Consider the following 22,740-nt stretch of genomic DNA (forward strand, 5'->3'; position numbering starts at 1 on the left):
ATATATTTAAAAATAATACTCATTATTAGTTAATATCAAGGAATTTCCACCGTTAATTTGGTAAATTATTGATTATAAACAACATTTACCAGCAAATAAGTCCTCTTAGGTAGTAAATAAAATTTTCAACGCAGTTCAGAAGTTGGCGATTGCTAAAGATATCCGTCGAATTTTCTATAATCAAAGATGGATTATAGTCATTTTGTATTCCCATTGAGAGTGTTCTTAATGTAAAATAATTCAGGCTGTAGGGATTACTGTGGTTATTGTTACTGTTGAGCAGAGGCTTTTCAAATCCATAATTGTTAGTCAATTCCTTTACCCTTTGCTCCAACTTAAAACATCTCACTCTAAGCCCATCATTCTCAATTTTAAACTTCTCCATCAAACTTGTAGACTCACTAGCAATACTCTTAAAATTGTCACTCTCCATTTTAACTCTCTTGTATGTATCAATGATATCTTTAGACTGATTATAGTCGTCTTGTAAGCTTCTAATATGCGATTCACTATTCAATTTAAATGAGTAAAAGTATTGCATTAATTTTAAATATTTATTTGAAAAACAACGCAACCAAACTTACAGTATAGATATGTTGGATATTTGTTGATTTATTTGAGACTTTAAGTTTGAGTTTTCAGTTTCTAGTTGTCTGTTTTTTTGGTTCCATCTTTGTATTCCGGCTATTCACAAGTTAATCAAAACAAATAAATAATAATAGTTTAAAATGATAAAAAACTAACCATGACTTTCATATAATAGACTTTGTACTCCTTCGCAGTTTTTAACATCACATATACTTTTCCACAAATCCTGAAGCGATATTATTTCCTCCAGAGTAGTAATGAAATACTTGCACTTTGATATTATTTGAAGTTGCTCTTCCAAACCCATTTTTAAATTAGTATTAATCTGGTTCTTCACCTCCAATTCTTCTATCAACATAGAGTTGGTTTCATTTTGTAACTTTAACAAACAATCATAGCAAATTATTTTATCATTAAATTTGAAGTTGCTTTTTTCTTCGAATTCATTTTTGTTTTCTATCCCACATAATATACAATATTCTATTTCACTATTTATTATTGTATCAAGGGTATCAGAGTTGTGCTTTATTGCTTTCACGGAATTTTCTCTTTAAAAAGTTAATAAGTAAATGTTTTTTCGTACTCTAATACTATCCATACTTTACACTAACTTACGCATATAAATATTCAGTTTCAGTGTCATTATCTGTTCTATCACCAAATTTAATCATCAAAGGAAGATATTCCTCCAAATAAAAAATACTCTTGAAGAATAGGAAAAACGTATCTTGAAAATAATCTTAGTGCAATTTTGTGCACGTGATTAATAAAAACACACGTGGTATTGTTTCATATTATACTAATCATAATTTGCGCCGGTATATAATTAGAATAGTGCGGGTACCGACGTTTATACAATAACCGCATACAAACTCGCCATAAAAAGTAACAAATAAATCAAATAAAAAAGAAAACAAGCAACAGGTCAGAATTTGACACTAGACGTTTGTGGTTTAAAAATCCTGTGATTTGTATAATTCCATTAGTTTTATCTCCTCTCCGATACATTCACTGGAGATTTGCCTTTGTTACCTTTGTAGATATTTGAATATATAAAATTAGTTAAATATATACAAAGGTGATAAAAAAAGGAAGAAGTTCTACTTTGATATCATATTTTTATTTTTCTAAATTAAAATAAGACGAGTGGTAGTAGTGAGTATATAAAAATGGACAATGTTAACGATGGCACCAATAGTCCACTAGAGAATGAAGATTCTGAAGTGGAGGTATTTTTTTGGACAAAATTGAAAGATGATAAATTAAATAAATTACCGGATGGTACATTTATGATTCAAAAAAACTCAACAAGAAGAGAATTGTCACAATTATTGAATCAACTTTTGGGTACGAACAATATTTCATTTGATTTTCTTATAGAAGAAATGTTTTTGAGAACAACAATATCCGAGTACATGAAAATAAATAATAAGACGAGCGAATCGAAATTAAGTATTGAGTATGTTTTAACAATAAATAAGCCTTTTTTAGATATTGCAGACAAGAATAAGGATTGGATTAGAAGTGTTTGCTCTTCAATTAAAACAGATAATCCCATGGTCATCACTGGATGTTACGACGGTGTTATCAGGTTTTATGATATTTTATCACACAATAATGTTCATGTGGAACATAAGAAGCATAAAAGTGAATCTGAAGATAACGACACTGGTAGATCTTCCCTTGAGTTAAATATTAATGAATTATTATCTATTGAAGAACAAGATACATCTGTACTAAAAGTACATTCACAACAATTAAACGATTCAGTGTATTCAAAAGTTTGGGTATCAACTATGAATGGATGTATCGCTGGAATTGACTATTCTATAAGTAGTAATAACAGTTGTAAATTTAATGTTAAGGACATCATTAGAAAAGCATCCTTCTTCCCTATTGAATCACTCTGCACATTCGGAAAATGCGAAAATATTATATCTGCTGGAGACGCTAATGGAAATATATATGTTTTCTCTGAAAGTGTGGATGTTAAAGACGAGTCTGAGAACAAAGGAATTGGTGCTCGTAATTCAGGTAAGAGTAATTATAAACTTGAAAATGTAAACAAATTATCTTTATTAAATAAGAACAAACAACATTCATCAAATGTTACGGACTTAATGTCAAATGGTGAATATTTACTGTCTGCTAGCTTAGATGGCAATATAAAAGTTACAAATATATACACAGGTGAATCAGTTTGTGGTTGGAACTCAAAATTTCCAATATTCTCAATTTCATCACAGTACTCCTCATCTGGTAATGTTATTTGCACTTCACATGACGATGGAAAAGTCAGAATATGGGATATTAGGTCTGGTAATACTAGTCAAATCGACTTGAATATATCAAAGGGTATAAGTTATAGTGGCTTTTTTGACAGAAACACAAGGTTAATACATAGATGTAGAATATTTGCGCATAAAGAGGTCATTCCATGTGCTCAATGGAACCCCTTTAGTGACTTTATTATAGGATCAGTTTCCCACGATAAATATATTAAAATTCTCGATATAAGATCTACAAGTATGCCTCTCCAAGTTGCCAAAACAGACTCTAAGCTCCTCAGTCTTTGTTGGGTAAGCGACACAGCTATATATACTGGAGGATCATCTGGGGAATTAATAGTTTGCACATTTTAGTATCGTTTTAAATTATAAATATCTAGTTTATTAAGTGTATTATTGACAATGTTGTTATTCTTGAATTATAACTCTACACCAAAACGACGTGATACTATTGTTTTTGTTGAATAGTTACAAATACCGTTCAAAAGAGGAGATAAATCATTTTAATTTTCTCCTGTTTGTTCACTTAATTATAACATTCTTTCCTAATTTCTCTTTGTATGACAGATTACAAAGTTTTCAAATAAAACAAAAATTCCACTTTTTAAATATGATTGAACTGATCTACCTACTCTCCTGGAAATTTAATTGAGTAAATATATTTAACAGCTGTTTTTTGCCATTCATTTAAAGAAAAAAAACGATTAAGTTAAATGAATTCATCAAGATCATCCTCTACAACAGCATAGTCTTGGAAGTCAACTTTGTACCTTAAAATACCCCCAAAGCCACCGAAACCTTTTTGAAATTGGTTCCCTTCCTGAGACTTATTGGTTACGAATTCTAATTGAGCACCGAAATTTTGATAAGTATTAACAAGCCACTCAGTTAATGGTAGTACTTCAATTACGTCCAACTCACAACCGCTTTCCGGATCCTTAAATGTTGCCTCATTTTGCTGATCTAAATTCACATCAATTAAAACCTTTTCCTCGCCAGTTGATGGATTTTTAACGACTATTCTTTTTGTTTCCAGGTTTTCCCATACAATTAATAACTCTATTGCACCCATTTCTAGTGCGTGTAATGTTTCGTTTATACCATAAACATATTTTCCAGTATCTTGTGCAACCTCGTCAAAAAATTTTGTAATTAACTTCTTTTCTTGAACAAACTTAACATTTTGTAAAGCATCAGCTGAAAGTTCTATTGCCTGGTTAAAACCGTTATCACCTCCGTAAGAAACGTCCACTATTTTCAATATTTTACTTGCAAGTCTTTGATCAAATATGTCACTTTGTGCAAGCTCATTCTTAAAATCTGCACTTCCTGCTAATATCAACGCCGCCACATTAACTTGATCATTGGTTATAAATATTGACGTTGCAGTTTCTGCTACCTTCCTTAAGTAGTTATGCCTTTTTTCCATTCTTAGCCTCGCGAAACGTAAAGCAGATTGACCACCACGACCATGTTTTTTTGGTAAATCAACATTAAATCTCAATAATACCTCTCTCGCACTGCCTTGAACTACACCGTATAAAGCACCATTACCGTCAACTACAATAAATCCAAATTTGTCGTCAGTTTCCAACAATTCTTTTAACGCGTCTACATGAAATTTATTATCACATAGATATAAAGATGTATTTATTGGTTTGAATGGTTCAAAATCTATATTTACTTTCTTTTCTTTGCCGTCTTCTGTTATTAACGTGCCACAATACACAACCAGACCATTCGGAGGTGTTCTATTGTAGAGTTTTAGACGCTGTTGGGTACTTGTAATCGCCGACAATACAGATAATCTATTTACTCTACTCTTTATATTTGATGCGGTACCGTATTCATCTGCGAGCATTTTTGCTATTCTTGATATTTCGTCTTTTGGCTTAATTACCAAAGATATCATAGATGTACCATTTCCTCTTGCTGCCTCCAATGTTGATATCAGTCTTCTCACCTTCCATTGTTTAACATTTGTATCATTGTCACCCATTTTTTATGCCGTTATTATTCCAAACCTTTGATTTAGTATTACCAATTTATATCACAACTAATCCCGGTGACTTGGTAGTTCATAATAACCTTAAAGTCTTTTCTTTAAAGGGTGCTTCCCCAGAATTTTTTCGCAAACTAGCGAATATATCCCAATTAGAATTTCAGTTCTAAATTAAATTAATTTTTCCGCCTCAATAGTTGAAATATTGGCGCTCCGGTCTCAATTACAAATTCCGCTTTTAGTTGTTAAATAAATGAAAGAACCTAGCTAGAAATAATTAAGTACTAAAAATTACTGACTGTATTAATTCCAAAAAATATTAACCTGTTGGTTATTTAGTTTACGTGCACAAACAATTGCATTTATGCATACAACCTCTTCTTTTACTCACATGCTAATACCGGTATGTACAATTGAATTTACACGTGTTTACATGCAATAATTTGTACTGTTAAACTTATATTTTCCATTATGTGTTAATAATTGCTATAAGAAGCTTAAACAGACAATCATTTAATAGAAAAATTTTTCAGAAAAATATTATTTATTAATAGATTCTTTTTTTAGATAAAACTATTAGGTATTATTTCGTGGTTTGGATAAGCTAGAACAAAGAATAGATATATTGAAACTCTTCTATAGACCCAAACTAATAGCAACATAGTTCTTAAGTTATAATTAGAACGTAAATAATAAACACAGTTTGGGAAATGAATTTTTTGCCCTAAGTGAATGTGGGGGGGGGGGGGGGGGGGGNNTCAAATAACTTAACTAATCTTGATGGAGGAATATACAGGAAAAACAAAAAGAATAAATAAATTGGTAAAAATAATAACAATGCAAAATTAAATATAGTGGTATCATACTAAATAAAGAAGTCAAATGGGATTAAAGTTTTTTTCTTGCAAATGTTATAGATATTAGCAAGATAACACGAGTACATTATAATAACCAATAATAGAGCTTTAAAGAAAATATATGGTGACATATAAATATAAAGGGTGGGTATATTATGAATGTTAATGGAGTGATGGTGGTTGGTGAGTGTATATTTGAGATAATATAAAATTATATACTCTTTATTTTTCATTTTTAAGATAGTAATTAGATGTTATTCAATTAGAAACAAACTGTATTTAGTTAAATGCCAACAACAATGAAAAACAGAAATTGCTATTATTGGAACTATAAAGGAAAGGAGCTATTACTGAATTTATTGGATTCCAATGAAAATAAAAATGAAGAAAATTCAATAAATTCATTAATTGAGTGTTTATCTGAGAAAATAAGAGTATGTGAACGTAAAAGCAAAGAATATGGTGATGCCTTGGGAAAAAACAATTCATTCAATTTAACTTCTTCAATATTTCCGAATAAAAGTAATTTTAGAATTAAACAACAGACTGTAAACTCTGGTTCAATTCCATTGAAACTTAAGTTGGAAAGCTTAATATTTGAACAAGAAACTTCTTTAAGTGATTTAATTTCACTTTTGGGTAAAAGCCAAATAAATCCATTGTTTAAATGTTTACACTTAGTGCTTTTAAATTACAAACCACCGGAAATAAGTGAATTATTATCAGTCGGAAAATTTAAGGACTCAATAATATGCGTTTATTTTATAATGTATATTTCATTCACGATGGTATTTTATGAAAATGTTACTGACAATAATGATATTAACAATGATATATGCTCGATACAAAATGATTGGTTTGATCATTTTATTAAACAAATAGATTGCGTAATAGAGTACTTCGAAAATGAAAGTTATTCGGATTTTCAAGGTGGAAAAACTAATAGGGATTGTCTTCTATTAATATTTGCTTTGATATTTTATATGATAATTTTAATGAGGGAAAATGAGGATAAATGTGCCAAACAAAATTACAAAAGAATAACGTATAGATTGTTAAAGTTAAATGTAGATTATGCATTATTTGATTATTGGTATTTTAAAATAATTGTTAACATAATTGGAAAAGCAGGATTTGATAATGATGTTAATGAAATGCTAGAAGTTGTAATTAGATATAGGAAAGCAATAAGTAAACAAAATCATACATTTAATTACGACAGAATTAACTATTATTATGGAATAAATGATTTTGAAATAGATGTTGTCATTTATTCTTGTAAAAAACTAATAAACAATGAAACATGTCTTAAGAAGCAATTAGTATCACTGATTGTTAACTATATGAAGCAAGAAAATTACTATAATTACGAGTGCCTACCTAATAATATACTTAAAAAAATGGGTAATTATCATAAAATAAATCCAATAAACGCAATATTCATTAATTTAGTGCAAATATTCTCACTTGAATTTGGTGTTTCAATTAAAAATTTTAAAATGGATAAAAACACAAATAAGTTAATAAAGGAGTATTGTACAAGCGGAGAATTAACGTTACTTGATTTTTTGTATGAATTATTACTAAATGATCGCTCTGATGATTTAAACAATGAAATAGTGTTTATTTCATTAAGAGTTATGGTTTGTGTATTAACTAATATAATCAATAAAGATAACTTTACGAGCGAAAATTATGATTCTAATAGTGACATATTTCAAGATGACATCATAATTAGCTCTGAAAAATATAGTCTGCTAATAATTAACAACAAATGTCAGGATTTAGTAGAGAAATTACTTTTAATTATAAGAAATTTGATAATATATTATAAAACAGACGAAAAATCAACAACTGGTTCAATTCATACAATATCTTCAGTCTCGGAGTGTTCAAATTTAGTCTCGACAACAGTCGATATAACACTGTTTTTACTTATTTGGGAGAATTATATGTCATTGTATAACAGTAAACTAATAATAAATGACTGTAAACCATTGCACAATTTAATACAATTGTGTTTTGTTTATTTGGTAAATAAAAAATATAAACTGGATGTACTTTGTTTAATTACATTTGCTATAAACAATCAAATAGATAGGTTGCCAATATTGCTAGATAATAAGTATAATTCAGCAAAAGAATTGTTGATTATTTTATGGAAGTTATATTTAGATGAGAATCCAAAATTACTTGATATTTATAATGATAATCTTGAAAACATTTATACCGTACCAAATATTAATCATTTTTTTGAATATTTAGATATATTAGATAAAATTATAGCCAAGTGTGTTAATTCAAATCAATCTGAAAAAGATAAATTAGTAATTAGAAAAGAAGACAAAAATGAAGTTTTGGCTTTGGAATTAGCAAGTATTGTATCAAGTGTGATTATTTCTCATAAAATAAGTAATATATCGAATAAACATAGTATATTAATGGCAATACTATCCGCGTCAGTAAATACGAAAATAACAACAAATTATATCTGTAAACAAGTTTCAACATCACTGGAAATCAATGGTACATATATATACAATTGTTTCAAATTTTTCAGAGATAGGTGGAATACAAATATAAAAATTCAATTGTTTTCATCTTTATCTGATTTATATTTATTGCTGTTAAAACCAAGTCTATTTCAATTCGTTCAATGTTTTTTAAGCAACTTTATAGATGAAGGGGGAATTTTTGAAAAAAGTTTTTCATTATATAAAATAAGAAGCATGAGAAATGTAATATTAGATGAAGATTATGAGATTCTTCAATTGAAATTAACAGATTTGAATTCTTATTCAAATTCAAATAATGGTGATTCTCCTTCCCAAATGAAAAATGAGATATTTTTCGGCTGCTATTCAATAGATTTATATTACGCAATAAATAATATACAAAAAGGTTGTGAGAGCCCTTCAATATCAATTTCACAATCATCGGTGAATTTTATTAAAAAAAGGAAGCATTCTTCTCTAATATTAACAGACTGTGATGACGTTTATGCATTGATAAATAAATTTAATCCCTTATTTGGGAAGTTAAAAAATGATATGGAGTATTTAAAATTATTTATAAATACGGTTGGTGAATTAATTAATTATTACTTCATTTTTATTTTTGATAACGACAATCATATTACTGAAAACATCCTTAGAGAAAAGATTGAATCTTTTCTAACAATATTTGATATAAATTTATTTGATGAAAATGTATTGGCATGCATAAATATTGAAGATGAGTTATTAAAAGGTATTTGTAATGAAGAAAAATTTAATATACTGAACAAAGATGCAGTTACAAAGAGATTTGACTACAAATTTTATTCCCAAATAATATTGAGGATGATTTATATATGTGTATGGTTAATTTCAGAGAACGAAAATGAAAACTATTTGATGTTGTCGGAACATTGTATAGATATTGTATTTAAAAGTTTATTTGGTTTTTTGGATTTAGATTTTGGCTATTTAAGAAATGACAAATATAAATATGATTGTTATTTACCAGATTATTATGTATTAGAGCATTATACAAAGTATATCTGTATTATTTGGTCGATGATATCATCATTAAGTCAAGAGTCAATATTAAAAAATTATATCAAATTGTTTGAAATAACTAATTTGAAATATTATCAATTATATTTACTTTTAACATTTATTGTAGAAAGTTCGCGATGGTTTATAATTCATGATTATTTTAAATACATCAATTTAAATGTATTGTTGAGACAAATAGAGTTAATAACCAAATTATCCGTATACAATTTAGATAATAAATGCATAAATAATGGTGAAAATATGTTCACAGACGATACATCATCATCACTACACATAAATGTATTATTTGTTTATATAATATTAGAATCAGTTAAGACAGAAAAAAAAACCAAGACAAATAATTTGGAATATAACACTATAAAATCAAAAAGTTTTTTTGATAATGATGGAATATTGAAAATAAACAATTTTTCAAGTAAATGGAAACAAAAAGATGCATATATTAATGGGGGTAGATCTATAATAAATGATAATATATTCCTTTCAAATTGTTTATTACCGTATGTTTGGTCACTTTATGAAAAATATCCAACATACAAGGATTTGTATGCAGGATTGTTGGAATCAAGGGTTCAATTGACGACATTTATCTATAATATATGCGTTAAATTATATGACAAAAAGTATTGGCAAGGAATAATGAAAAATTTCAGTAATTCATATCCAGACTTGTCAAATGAATTATATAACAATACCTTGTTAAATTACAATCAATATATTGTAATAGAGTATGTATGGGAGTATTATATAAACAACAATACTATGTATTTTATTGAAAGGTACATTTCTAGTGTAATATATTCAATATATAGTACAAAGAGAATAAATTTCTTTAATAGTTGGTTACTGTTATCATTTTGGAAAAGATATCCAAGTAAATTTTACAAGCATATAATGAAATTAAATATAACATGGATAGTCAGTTATATAATTGATCATTTATTCCATTATTCGCTGATAATTAGAAATAAATATTTTGATAATTCGTCTTTTCAAGATTTGTTAGTATTTCAAAATATGGATTTCGAAAATTTATTCTCATTTTTGCTATATCACTTTCACCCACAACATTATCATGATAGAATGAGTAGTAAATATTTTTGGTATAATGCAAATAGTGAGCAAGGTTACTTAAATAAAATAAGCACTCACAATACAGAGATAAAGTGTTTATTGGTTCCAAGTAAATATATTATTGACAATACTGCATCGCTACAGTTTCACGATTACTTCCATTATATCGGTCATATGCTCCCATTTTCAACAATAATATATTTATTAAGTAATCAATTTTCATCTGAAAAAAAGAAATTCATGTCGAATTCGCATCATTTTCACAATTATTTTCATCACAGTTTATATACGAGTACAGTGGTTATTTGGAGTTGCGTTAAATCGTTATTATCTATAGAGGAATCATATTGGGAATTATTATTGTTACAGTATATTGAAATTATAAAGAGTAACAAAAGAAACAACAGCATAATATTAACTTGTTTATTAGATATGGCATTAATAAACAAAGAGTTTTCGCAAATACTATGCATTTATGTAAATAATCCGAATTCAGCTATTTTATCATTATTGCAAAAGTGTTTGCTTGCTGAATGCGATTTACTTACGGGATATAGAAATAGAAATATTAAAAATATTAGTAAACATGTTTTAAAAGAATGCGATAACGAAAAAAGTGGGGAGGAATCAGTAAAAGTAATAAATGAATTAAGAACAGTAAAAGACAGCATGGAAAGTTTAACACTAAGATTGTCGTGTATAAGCACAATAACGAGTAACAATAAACATGGTTTTAGGTTAGATAAGAAAAAAAATGACAGTATTAACAGTAATAATAACAATAAACATTCATTAACAAATATACAATTCTCATTTTTATATATATTGTGCCAATTGGGTGAACTAGTTAAATATAGATATAAAAAAGAGGATATTAATTTTAAAAAAATGGAGGATCCATCATTGATTATTAATCGCTTAAATTCTCGTGAAATGGCCTTATTAAAATCAGATATAGCTTGTGAATTATTAGAAATGATAGAAAGTATAATAAATAGGAAAGAATATAAAGACATTGCTTTTTTAAATATAAATATGTTAAAATCATCTTACTTATCTAAACAATTATTTTCAATAAAGCATGTATATAAATTAAAGATATTGCAAAGTGCCAAAAACATACCTTACTTATTATCTCTTGCATTGGAAAACAATAATAACAAAGAATTATTAGTTAATTTTATTGTGAAATGCGATGATGATTGCAGGCAGGATGTGATTACAATGCAGTATATTCACGTATTTAGAAAAATATTTGAATTGTACAATATACCAGTTTGGTTATATCCCTATAGAGTATTGCCCATGATGTTTAAAGATATAACAGGAACAATTGTATACGGAGGGATAATTGAATTCATAGAGAAAAGTATATCTTTGCACGAAATACATGAAAAACATCCAGAAGGTGGTTTGAAGTCGTATTTTAATGCAACGTTCAAAAAGAAAGAGGAATTCACGGAATTGGATAAAATAAATGGAGAGACTAGTTACGAACAAGCAGTATATAATTTTATATCGAGTTTAGCAGGTTATTCAATAGCTTGCTACGTACTACAAATAAAAGATAGGCACAATGGCAATATATTAGTTACAAGTAGTGGTCACATAATACATATTGACTATGGTTTTATTTTTGACATATCTCCAGGTAACAATCTTCATTTCGAGAGAGCAGCGTTTAAGGTTACTCAAGAAATGTTAGACTTAATGGATGACAAGGTTGACTTATTTGATGACTTGTGTTTATCTGGATTTTTAGCTGTTAGAGAACATTCTGATTTACTTCTCTCGCTAACGCAATTATTGTTAAATAGTGGAATTTCTTGTTTTAGAGGCGAAACTATAAAAAAACTGAAGGAAAGATTATTATTAAATTTTCCACAACAACAGGCTTCCAATATATTCTCAAAGAAAATACATTCTGCACATAATCACTTTACAACTAAAGGGTATGATTTCGTGCAATTTATTCAACAAGGAATTAAATGATAGCAATTTATTATTCCTTAAAAAATACAATGCAACTCTAGTATTTAGTGTACCATAGTATTTAGTATGAAATTCAAATGCAATAAAGTTTAGTTTATCTATTTCCAAAAATGACTATCATTTTTTTTACTTACATGTAATTAATAGAGTATCGAATTTTAAGATCAGGACGGCGCCGCCTTTCGGCGCCACGATTAGTTATAACAAAAAGGACCAGAGAAAAGGATAATTAGTAGCAGCGAATAGGAAAAATACAAATAGTTAAAAATCACAGTTGTAATTAGTTGTTGATACAACAAACGCAGGATATTTAACACGAACAAAAGTGCAACATTAGGAAACGACACAATAGAAAATAATTTGAAGCATGAAATAGTGTGTAGTTGAAAAAGGCAATAAAAATAAAATATAAAAACAGTAATAAAGGGAACATCAAGTTGGAAAATCGACTATAAGCAATTGATAAACTAAAAATAATTAATAGAAAAAGAAGACTTAATGTTGGATCCAAACGATGTTAAAAATGGTTACCCAAGTACGTTTATAGGTCAATCAGGAATAGGATATAAAATATGTGATAGATTAGGAGCAGGAAGTGCATCAATAGTATTTAGATGTTATACGGTTGGTATAAAAAGAGAGGATGGAATAATGATACCAACTGAAGAGAAATATTATGCAGTTAAGATAATTGATATGAAATCATTATATTTGGCTCCTGATTACAAGGAAAAGAAGGGTAAACTACTAGAAGAAGTTGTGATATTACAAAAATTGAGACATCCAAATATAGTGAGCTTGATTGACTATTCTGACTCTGGAGACGTATTTTTTTTGGTAATGGACTTAGTAGAAGGTGGTGAATTATTTTACAAAATAGTAGAATCAGGTTCATTGTCAGAATCAAGTGCGAGATATATAATGAAACAAATAGCCGATTCACTAATATATATGCATAAAAAAGATATAATACATCGTGATTTAAAACCTGAAAACATACTTATAGACAAAATACGCCCAGGAAATTATTTTGATATAAAAGTAGCAGATTTCGGGGTAGCGAAGTTTTTAAGACATGGATTTACGCAAGCTAGAACATTAGTAGGCACTCCTCAGTATTGGGCACCTGAGGTAATCTATGCATCAAAAACAGGTGCGTCATATGGTCCAGAAGTAGATCTTTGGTCACTAGGTGTATTATTTTATGTAATGCTGGGGGGGGCGTTTCCGTTTGATGAAAGAAAAGGTAATTTAGAATACTTAATTAGAGAAGGCAACTATCATTTTAGGTATCCGCGTTTTAAAAGGGTAAGCGATCAGGCTAAAAAATTGATACAAAGATTATTAACAGTAGATCCAAAAGAAAGGATGAGACTTGATGAGTTAGTTAATGATCCTTGGATGAATATAAAAGACGATAGTGCTCCAATAAGTAGCAATTCATTTATTGATAATCCCAATGAAACAATAGAGGGATACAATTTCGATAGAGAAGAATCTGTAGTATTTAACAATTTTAACAATAATTTGGCGTTTAAGGACGATGAATTTCACAAAGAAATGGGAAGTGAACATATAAATTCAAAGATAAACAGTAATGAAGTAAACAATAATTATAACGGCAAAAGAAGCAATGATATTAATACTGGTAACTATGCTATTGGCTCAGAGATAACAATGGGAATGAGCAAGCCTACTAGTATAGTTAAGAATAACTTGGGGAATAACAATAAAACATCATCAATAATGGATTTAAATGGATTATTAGATTTACAGCTAAGTGTGGCATATAAACTTCATGGTATATACATAGCTTTTAGGCACAACTCTGCTATATGTAGAGTATTGAAGCAGCATATACATAGATGGAGAATACTGCAACAGCAATCTTGTTTAACAATTGGAAGATTTAAACAGACATGCGAATCGGTGTTGGACGAGTTACCCGATTTTTTGCTTGCAGTGAATACAAATGAACCAAAACTCGCGATAGAACTTCTATCACATGTTAAAAAATCAGTAGATACAACACAAAATGACGTTGAATCAATTCAAAATGGTTATAATGATTTTCTGTTTGATCTTTCTATATTCGTAGAGTCAATTCGGGATATAAAAAGAATTACAGAGTTAAGCAATGGCAACAATTTATTTTTAAAAAATTCTGACATTGAGGGTTTAATAAATGGAGGGGGTGTGGATTTGCAATATAAAGGACCAGTAGGTGTGTCTAGGGGTGAAGTGAGTGCTTTGGCAAATATATCTTATTCAAGTGAATTAACAGTTAATGAAAGTGGTAAAAGTAAGGAGGATAGTAATTTGGTACTGGATGAAATAGATTCAAATTTAAGGCCAATATCTGATATAAAGACAAAATCAACTTTTGACGAAAAAATATTGCTGGATAACTTTAATAAATTAGATAAAATAAAATCAAAGGGATTCGATCCAAGTATATTTATTGGATACAATTCAGCAAGAGAACGTGTAATAAGAAAAATAACCGATCTGTTTTCAAATACAGAAATAAAAAATTTGTTACACTCAAAGGATGAATGTTTTATTGACTCTGATCATGATAAGAAAATAAGAGAGTCAGATTCATTTAATGTTGATCTGAGCAAGAGTAACATTGATGATGTTAGAGATTGCAACCTTTTAAATGCAAATTCAGGCGAAAAAAATAACAATAAAATATTAAAATCAGACGGTTTGGATTCGACCTATATAACAACATCATTAACAAACACAAGGGATTTGTTTTTGGATTTTCTATTTCTACCAGCAAGTATTTGCAATGTACCACCTTCTGGAGTAGAATCACTATTGCAAGAGAATATTGATTTTAGTGTTCCAAATATAAATAGTTTAGAAATTTCACAAGAAAAACTATCAGATGAATTATTATTTGAAGACGAACTTGGATTAAAAGATAGCAAATGTCGTAGTGATGAATTTACATTAGGTTCCTCGAACAGAAATTATGATGAGCTAGATTATAATAAGGACAAATCAGGATCAGGCTATGAATTATGTGATTACAATAAACAAGAAATTGGAAAATATGGTCAAAAGAGCGAAGTTAATAATGTTCAAAATGAATTTCAATTCCAAAAACGACAAAATTATTCTCGCGAACATCATTATTCATCATCGAAATTATCCTCCTCTCCCAAAACGCCCTTAACTAGTTCTTTTACTAATCACAGCTCGAATTTAAGTACCACAAGAGATAATATGTACGAGTATAGTGAAAATAGTATTACCGATTCCAATCAGTTTGTGCCATCTTCAGTATCTATTTCAGCTCCAATATCTCCACTAAAAAGGATTAGGAGAAACGAAAATAAACTTAAAATATCATATATATTAGTTAGAGTCTTAGCTCAACTAAGAATGATAGAAACAATACTTGGAAGATGTGTCGCCTTTTGGGGTAATATGAATATTATGATAGATAAAATACTACAGCTTAGGCAAAATGCTGAAAAGCTGCTTGGTTTCACTGGTAACCCTGCTTTAAGAACCAGATTTGATGAAAGAGTCGAGTCATATGAATTATTTTGGAAAGAATTAAGGGACACCTGTGACTCTTATTTGAAATCGGTTCATGAAAAGCAGGTTATTTTAGAGGAACGAGTTCACGAATTATTAGATACTGCTTCAAAGGTGGATACGGTATTCAACATGAATTTTATCTAATCAAATCACGGTGAAAACATTATTTAGAATTAACATAAAATAGTGATTTGTAGTTATGTAAACAAACTAATTCTCCAATTATAGTTTATGCATCAACTCTTAAAACTTAATCATCTATTTACATTATCTGACTTTAGGAAGGATAATCATTATTTAATTTCGGAACTTAATTGCGATATAATGCAAAATCAGTTTAACAAAATATAATAATAGTAAATATTATTAATTGCTCCTACTAGTTAATTTAAAGTTGTTCACCTTCATAATAAATACCCTTAGCAATTTGGATTGTTTTGCTTAACCTCACAAAGTAACAGTTTAAACAGGTCAAGTTGAAGCTGAATCGCTCCTAATTTATCACTTTCACTTGAAAACGGAGCAACATCCTGCATTTCAGTTATAAGCATATCTAGATTTTTAGAAATGAAATTAATACAATTTCTATAATTTTTGCTGCAAAGTTCCATTTCATCGTCAAAAGTGTATAAATTGCTGTCATTCTCATCATCACTTGAGCGATTGTAATATTCACTCATATTTATATTAGTTAGCATTGCAGATGAAACTTTATAAATGTATAATCCGGTTTCTAAAAGTAGGTCTAAACAAAGATACAGATCTTGTGTTAATTTAGGTATTTGAGTATCACTTAAATCATTTGAACTATTACATAAATTTGGTGAAATAAAAAGTCCAAATTCAATCCCAGAAAGGTAATTATTATGAAGTAATTTGATATCATTCAAATTAAAAGCTTTGGTATTGATACTTGTATTAAACTTTTCCCAAAGACTATTTATAGAATCAAAAACAATAATTCCTTTTATTGAATCAATTGATAATATTATGTTTCTGATTAGACAGCTTGTGTATCTTAATATAATAAGTTTTTTTGGTATCATTTCAAACATGCTAAATTCACCATTATTCATATTTTCATAGTAAACACTTTCATTCGATCTTGAGTTAAAAACTGAATTTATTTCATTGCATCTTAAATACCTTATTATTTTAATCCATATTGCGTTCAATCTATAACTCACGGTATTTATTTTCCAAATAACTTTAAAAGCCCTTTCATATCTAGTTATATCTAGTGAACTTAATACAAAAGGTAGGCTTTTTGTAGGAAATTCATATTGTATGGAGAACGCTTCCCATCCCGTAGAGTCCGGAGGTACGGAATCGTGATTTGAAATATTGATCGATAAAATATCAACAATATTTAGTTCATTACCTGAATTATAAATCTTGTTCTTTTTAAAGGTAGATTCTAATACATTTTTAAACAAATCTTGTAAATTCTGTATTGAAACTTTATTTATAGGTTTGTTTAACTCTTCGGAAAGAGTATTATTTACAAGTTCCCAAAAGTCTCCTCTCAAGCAAAGAAATATATCACGTAATATTGATAGGTTAATTAATAGTGAGTCCTTCTTCATTATAATATCGAAAAGCTCATTGCTATAAAATGTTTGTATTTCCTTTAAAGTTTTGTTCAACACTGAGTTATTATTGTCAATAAGTATATCCGGAGTGATTTCTTTAATTATCATTTTTGAATTTAGTGTATAATCACCTTTTGAGGAAAGTATTCCCAGTATTGTTCTTGTTTCGCATATTTTTAAAACTATATTAGCAGATTCAATACTGATGAATACGGGAACCAGAGATTCTTGAAGATAAACAAGTCTGCCCTCTCGTTTATTAACTAAATTCTCACAAATAAAAAAATCTAAATTATTCAGTGATTCTTCCTCTCTCTTCGAGTTTTTAGAGTAAAAATTGTATTTGCTTGCTATTCCTTCTCTAATTACCATATTAAATTCCCTTAACCATACAGTTAAGCATCTTTGAAAAAGCTCGTTTATTATTGCTTTTTGGCTGCTATTGACACTATCGAGTTGCAAATAAAGGCCTGATAATATACAAGTGTTATTTAATCCATATAAGCCTTCTAAAATAGCAAATATTTTTTTTTTCTTATTTTTTTGTTCATTCATTATCTGCAATAACTTTCTTAATGTAAGTAATGGACGATCTGACATGATCAATTCCTTATTTGGATTTTTACCAGCATCAAGCCTTGATAAACGCGATATTGTCTCTTGAACATCGTTCTGAAGGCCTGATACAAAGTTTAAATTTTCTTCTAATAATTCTTTTGAAAACTCCACAAGTACTCTTGTTAATGTAGATCTCTCTCTGAAATAAGGTGTGATTAATTGCGAGTCTATTTTTTTTAGTATCAAATTCATTCTTCTACACATTACGCCTAATTCACATATTTCTGATACCATTGTTCTGGTTGATATTGGTGAGTATACAGATGGTAACAATGCATATTGATCTATAGAAATATCATATTTTATAAATTGACCATCAAATCCCTGCAGTACATACAATATATCATTAACAAGTGCCAATTCCTGTGTGGGACTAAGTAATATCTTTTCTAATACATTCAGTGGTACAGAGTAACAGTCGTCATTTTCGTACATTTGTATTTCAGTATCTTTTTTTTTCAATTCAAAATTAACAATATCTAAATTATGAGTATTAGAATGACCGTTTATGGTTTTTTTCAAAACCATTGACTCAGACCCTTTATCACCAACCAAATCTTTATTGGTATTGCCGTCTTCATCAGCTTCTGTGCATATTGCTTGTCTGTTACTCAAATCCCCCACCTCGTCAACTACTTTTTGTTCTCTAAAGCTTCCAAATATATCGTAGTTCTTATCCATGTTCTCGCTAGTTACTGATTTGCTGTGTAATTGGTAGTTGCTAATTCTGTATTCAACATTATCTATGTATCTGCTATCGTAAATATTACGTAATCCACTTATGTTTTCATCTTTTAAAACCTCAAAATTTTGTGAAAGAAACGAATCACCACTATTATCAATTCCTGTATTGTACAATGGAATTAATAGTCTCAATATTTTATCCTCGAACTTATTCAAACGTATCGTTTCACCTCTATTTCTAATGCTGTTATTTATTTTTATATAGCTTAACTCTGGTATAGACAAACTTAAGTTGGATATTTTATCATATAGTCTATTTAATTTGTGAATTTGTGTGGAGTTACCACTAGAAATGAGTAACTCCTGGGCATATTCGAGTGGATTCTCACACTCTGATTCCTTTAAACCTGATACTATGTGAGACTTTATTAGTTTTAGAGAAGATAAATAACATTTTTGTGCTAGTTTGCTTTTCTCACTTATTTTAGTATTCTTTGTATAATAATTTATCTCTATTTGTCTGTGTACAAGCTCTTTCAAAAGTTCTGGTATTATTATTGGCTTATGGTACGTTACATTATTATTTTTTTCGTTCATTTCTTAAATTGAGTTTATTTATCTTTCCTGTGTGTGTATGTGTGGAGTATATCTAATGTGTATTATATATCCTAAATAATGAAAAATATAAATAAGGAAGTAACGACTTCCAGTTAAATGCTCCAGAGCAAGGCCACCCCTCCCATACAATACCGCACCTGCTACTTACAATGTTACTCCTCAATTAACTTAAAGTAACTGCGTAAAGAGGTAAACAAAAGCTTATTTGATTTGGTCTTGCTTGAGCTTAAATCAAATAAAACAAGGGTAAAAATGAAAATAAACTTAATCCATTACATTTAATCTAGTTTTATGCAGTATACAATTACCGCAACTTGCGCCTGTATTGTTTTATACTCTGTCTATTTTCCCCCTCTTTCATCATGTGAGCTTTGTTATCTCATTCACACTTAATTTACTGAATTTCAAATGCATTTACCATTTTTCCTCCTCTTAAGAAACACACTCTCGTGAACACCATTTACTCCAACCTATGCTAATGTATCACTGCACTTTTCCCAAACTTTCCTTGATATATTTTTAACATTTGTTCTATTATCATAATCAAAATGTGAGATTCCCGCTCAAATGCTTATTCTATAATACACATCTATCAGGTACCATATAAATATGTATGAGGTCTGACCAAAATAAAGTGTAGACTGCTATTTTGGCAATGGAAAGAACCGCCAAAAACAGTAATATGTGACAAGGAATATTAGTTCGGTAGAAAAAAAGGAATTGAGAGTAAAATAGAGGTTCGAGGGTTGTATTAGATTGAGGTGGTGTATGCCAGTGAACAAATATACACGGCCCAAATAGAAACAAGACTTTTCTTTTGCGAGTGAAATTGAGAAAAGGAGTGTGGTTTATTTAAGTAATAAGAAATACATATAAGGTGGGAATGGACAAGAAAACAAATAGTTCAGCAAAGGGCTCAAGTGGAGGTAAGAGCGAGCTTGAGTTTGCAACTATACCAGCAGTGGTATTTGTGGAGAGCTTTGGAAAAGATGCTTTTTCGCCATTGACATGCGAGTTTCCAGAATTAATGCTTCCTGTGAATGGAGTTCCAATGCTGAATTATACGCTGGAAATGTTGCGTAAAAACGGAGTCACCGAGGTTTATTTGATAACTTACAGATACAAGGAGCTATTGAGTGATTATATTTGTAAATATGAAAATGAAAATAAAAAAAAAATAAAAAGTATGAGTATAAATATAATACAGACTGGTTTAAATTGCATTACATTTGGAGATGCACTTAGAGAACTTGATTTTCAAATAGATTTAAGAGACGATTTTATTCTTATTCAAGGAAACGTTTTATGTGTTGCTGATTTGAAGGAACTAATACAAAATCACAAAAAAAAGAGACAAAATACACCAAATATAACAATGACGCTACTTTTTATGGAAAGTCCACCTTTGAGTTCACTAAGAGACGAGAATGATGAAAAGGTTGTGATATATGACGGTAAAACGGATGAACTTATATACTGGAATGAATTTAAAGACAACAAATTAAGTAAGAGTATATATTTGAGCATGAAGACGTTTTTGAGAAATTCTTCTTGTAGTAAATCTGTAATAAGATACGATTTACTTGACGTTGGAATATCAATATGTTCGCCACAAATACTTCGAGTGTTTTGCGAAACCTTTGACTATAATGACTTGTTTAAAGACTATATTTTAAATTCACTAATTACTGATATTAAACAGGATGTTATACACATATCGATTTTAAATCAATACGCCATTAAAATATGCAATTTAAGAACTTATCATATTGCACTGCAAAATATTTGTCAAGGATGGCTCTTCCCACTTATAACAGATTATTCAAGTACATCTTGCAATAATATTCAAAGGTATCAGGGCTTTAATGTATTTTTAGGCGAGAAAGTTAGTATTTCTGAAAAATCTAAACTTACGCCAACAGTTTCTATTGGAAAGGGTTCTAAGGTAGGGGACGGGACAAATATTGAGGACTCATTCGTAGGTGAGAATTGTATTATTGGTGGAAATTGTTCTATTAAGGGTTGCATTATATTAGACAATGTTAAAATTTTAGATAATTCAAGTATTGAATGCAGTTTTATTGGAAACAATGTTGTTATAAACGCACGCGTTACTGTTAAACCTTATTGCGTTTTTGGCTCTAATGTTATAATTAATGAAAATTCCGTCGTTGCTAGCTTTACCAGAATGTCCAGATATGTACCTAAAATCAAAGATGATAAACTAAGTACTAGACTTGAAAAGAATAGTTTCGATAGTGACGAAAGCGAAGCAGGAAGTAACAATACAACACGTTTTGAAGTGGGAAGAAAATACAAGCTTTTATCTGATGACTGCAAAAGGGAGTTAAACAATAATAATACTTTATCACCTAATGCTATTATTTGGCCGGTTGAATCTCAAAATGACTACACTTCTATTGATAAAATACTCTCAAAAATTGTTTTGTTTGACCAACTTTCTGCAACAGATGATAAAAAGAAACTGACAAAAAAGAGCAAGAGTCAAGTTTATTTGAGCTCTAATAATGACTACATTATTAATAGCGACAACAGTAGCGACAGTAACTGTGGTAATGACGAAGATAGTGACTACGGTGGTTATGTCTGCAGTGAGGATGAGGAGAGCGACAGCGAAGTGGATTTTGAGAAATTAAACTTGAATTGCGGGACCAAGTATGGGAATTTTGAAAACATCGATGATCGTACCAATAGGGATGACAAGGAATTTATGCACGAATGCTATTCACTCGTAAAGTCAGGTTTAGACAATCCCATTCACATTTCAAACAAGATACTTGAATTAAAGGGTCTTAGGTTTGCATTCTTTAAAGACGATCTAGATATATTAAATGTAATAATTTCGTTTTCACTAGATTGTATCTATAAAGATTCAAAGTATTTCATCATCGAAGAAACTGCAAATAACAATATTAATATCAATAAGCTATCGGAGTACTGTGATAAAAGCGGAATTAAAGAATTAATTAATGCCTTTAATAGATATGAAAATGAAGAATACACATGTTTAATATGTAACAAGATACTAACTTATTCATCTAATAATAATGACTCTGATTGCCACATTACATTTGGCTCTCTATTAGTTTCTTTCGAAAAACTTGAATTTATAAATCAGTCATTCATTCTAGACTGGTATGATGCCATACTTGATGCTGAAATTAAAACCGGTAACTCCAAATTAATCTCTCTCCTTGAATCAGACTTTGTAGTTAAATACGTTGAATGGCTTAGAGAGGATGAATAGTTAAATAAATACTTTCAAAAATAACAAACTATCCAAAATAT

At 29.2% G+C, this 22,740-nt stretch overlaps 7 protein-coding genes across 7 annotated transcripts; 4 read left to right on the plus strand and 3 right to left on the minus strand.

The window, feature by feature from the left end:
• Window positions 1-85: 85 nt before the first annotated feature.
• FG379_001082 (uncharacterized protein) lies at window positions 86-1,259 on the minus strand (the record flags this gene model as incomplete). Its single annotated transcript, XM_067326685.1, has 4 exons — window positions 86-509; window positions 585-684; window positions 745-1,136; window positions 1,204-1,259. 4 exons carry the CDS (start codon window positions 1,257-1,259, stop codon window positions 86-88), a joined length of 972 nt encoding a protein of 323 aa, XP_067184334.1.
• A 498-nt stretch (window positions 1,260-1,757) lies between these two features.
• FG379_001083 (microtubule-associated ytm1) lies at window positions 1,758-3,230 on the plus strand (the record flags this gene model as incomplete). The annotated part of the gene is made up of 1 exon (XM_067326686.1): window positions 1,758-3,230. The coding sequence occupies one exon, from the start codon at window positions 1,758-1,760 to the stop codon at window positions 3,228-3,230; it is 1,473 nt and encodes a 490-aa protein (XP_067184335.1).
• Window positions 3,231-3,585: 355 nt separating this feature from the next.
• FG379_001084 (eukaryotic peptide chain release factor) lies at window positions 3,586-4,875 on the minus strand (the record flags this gene model as incomplete). Its single annotated transcript, XM_067326687.1, has 1 exon — window positions 3,586-4,875. The coding sequence occupies one exon, from the start codon at window positions 4,873-4,875 to the stop codon at window positions 3,586-3,588; it is 1,290 nt and encodes a 429-aa protein (XP_067184336.1).
• Window positions 4,876-6,022: 1,147 nt separating this feature from the next.
• FG379_001085 (uncharacterized protein) lies at window positions 6,023-12,361 on the plus strand (the record flags this gene model as incomplete). The annotated part of the gene is made up of 1 exon (XM_067326688.1): window positions 6,023-12,361. The coding sequence occupies one exon, from the start codon at window positions 6,023-6,025 to the stop codon at window positions 12,359-12,361; it is 6,339 nt and encodes a 2,112-aa protein (XP_067184337.1).
• A 498-nt stretch (window positions 12,362-12,859) lies between these two features.
• FG379_001086 (protein kinase) lies at window positions 12,860-16,063 on the plus strand (the record flags this gene model as incomplete). Its single annotated transcript, XM_067326689.1, has 1 exon — window positions 12,860-16,063. One exon carries the CDS (start codon window positions 12,860-12,862, stop codon window positions 16,061-16,063), a length of 3,204 nt encoding a protein of 1,067 aa, XP_067184338.1.
• A 275-nt stretch (window positions 16,064-16,338) lies between these two features.
• On the minus strand, window positions 16,339-19,410 carry FG379_001088 (tubulin; the record flags this gene model as incomplete). The annotated part of the gene is made up of 1 exon (XM_067326691.1): window positions 16,339-19,410. The coding sequence occupies one exon, from the start codon at window positions 19,408-19,410 to the stop codon at window positions 16,339-16,341; it is 3,072 nt and encodes a 1,023-aa protein (XP_067184340.1).
• Window positions 19,411-20,314: 904 nt separating this feature from the next.
• On the plus strand, window positions 20,315-22,699 carry FG379_001089 (uncharacterized protein; the record flags this gene model as incomplete). The annotated part of the gene is made up of 1 exon (XM_067326692.1): window positions 20,315-22,699. The coding sequence occupies one exon, from the start codon at window positions 20,315-20,317 to the stop codon at window positions 22,697-22,699; it is 2,385 nt and encodes a 794-aa protein (XP_067184341.1).
• Window positions 22,700-22,740: the final 41 nt, after the last annotated feature.

This window comes from Cryptosporidium bovis (assembly GCF_009768925.1).
Source record: "Cryptosporidium bovis isolate 45015 chromosome Unknown contig_20, whole genome shotgun sequence".
In the NCBI taxonomy this organism is placed as follows: Eukaryota; Apicomplexa; class Conoidasida; order Eucoccidiorida; family Cryptosporidiidae; genus Cryptosporidium; species Cryptosporidium bovis.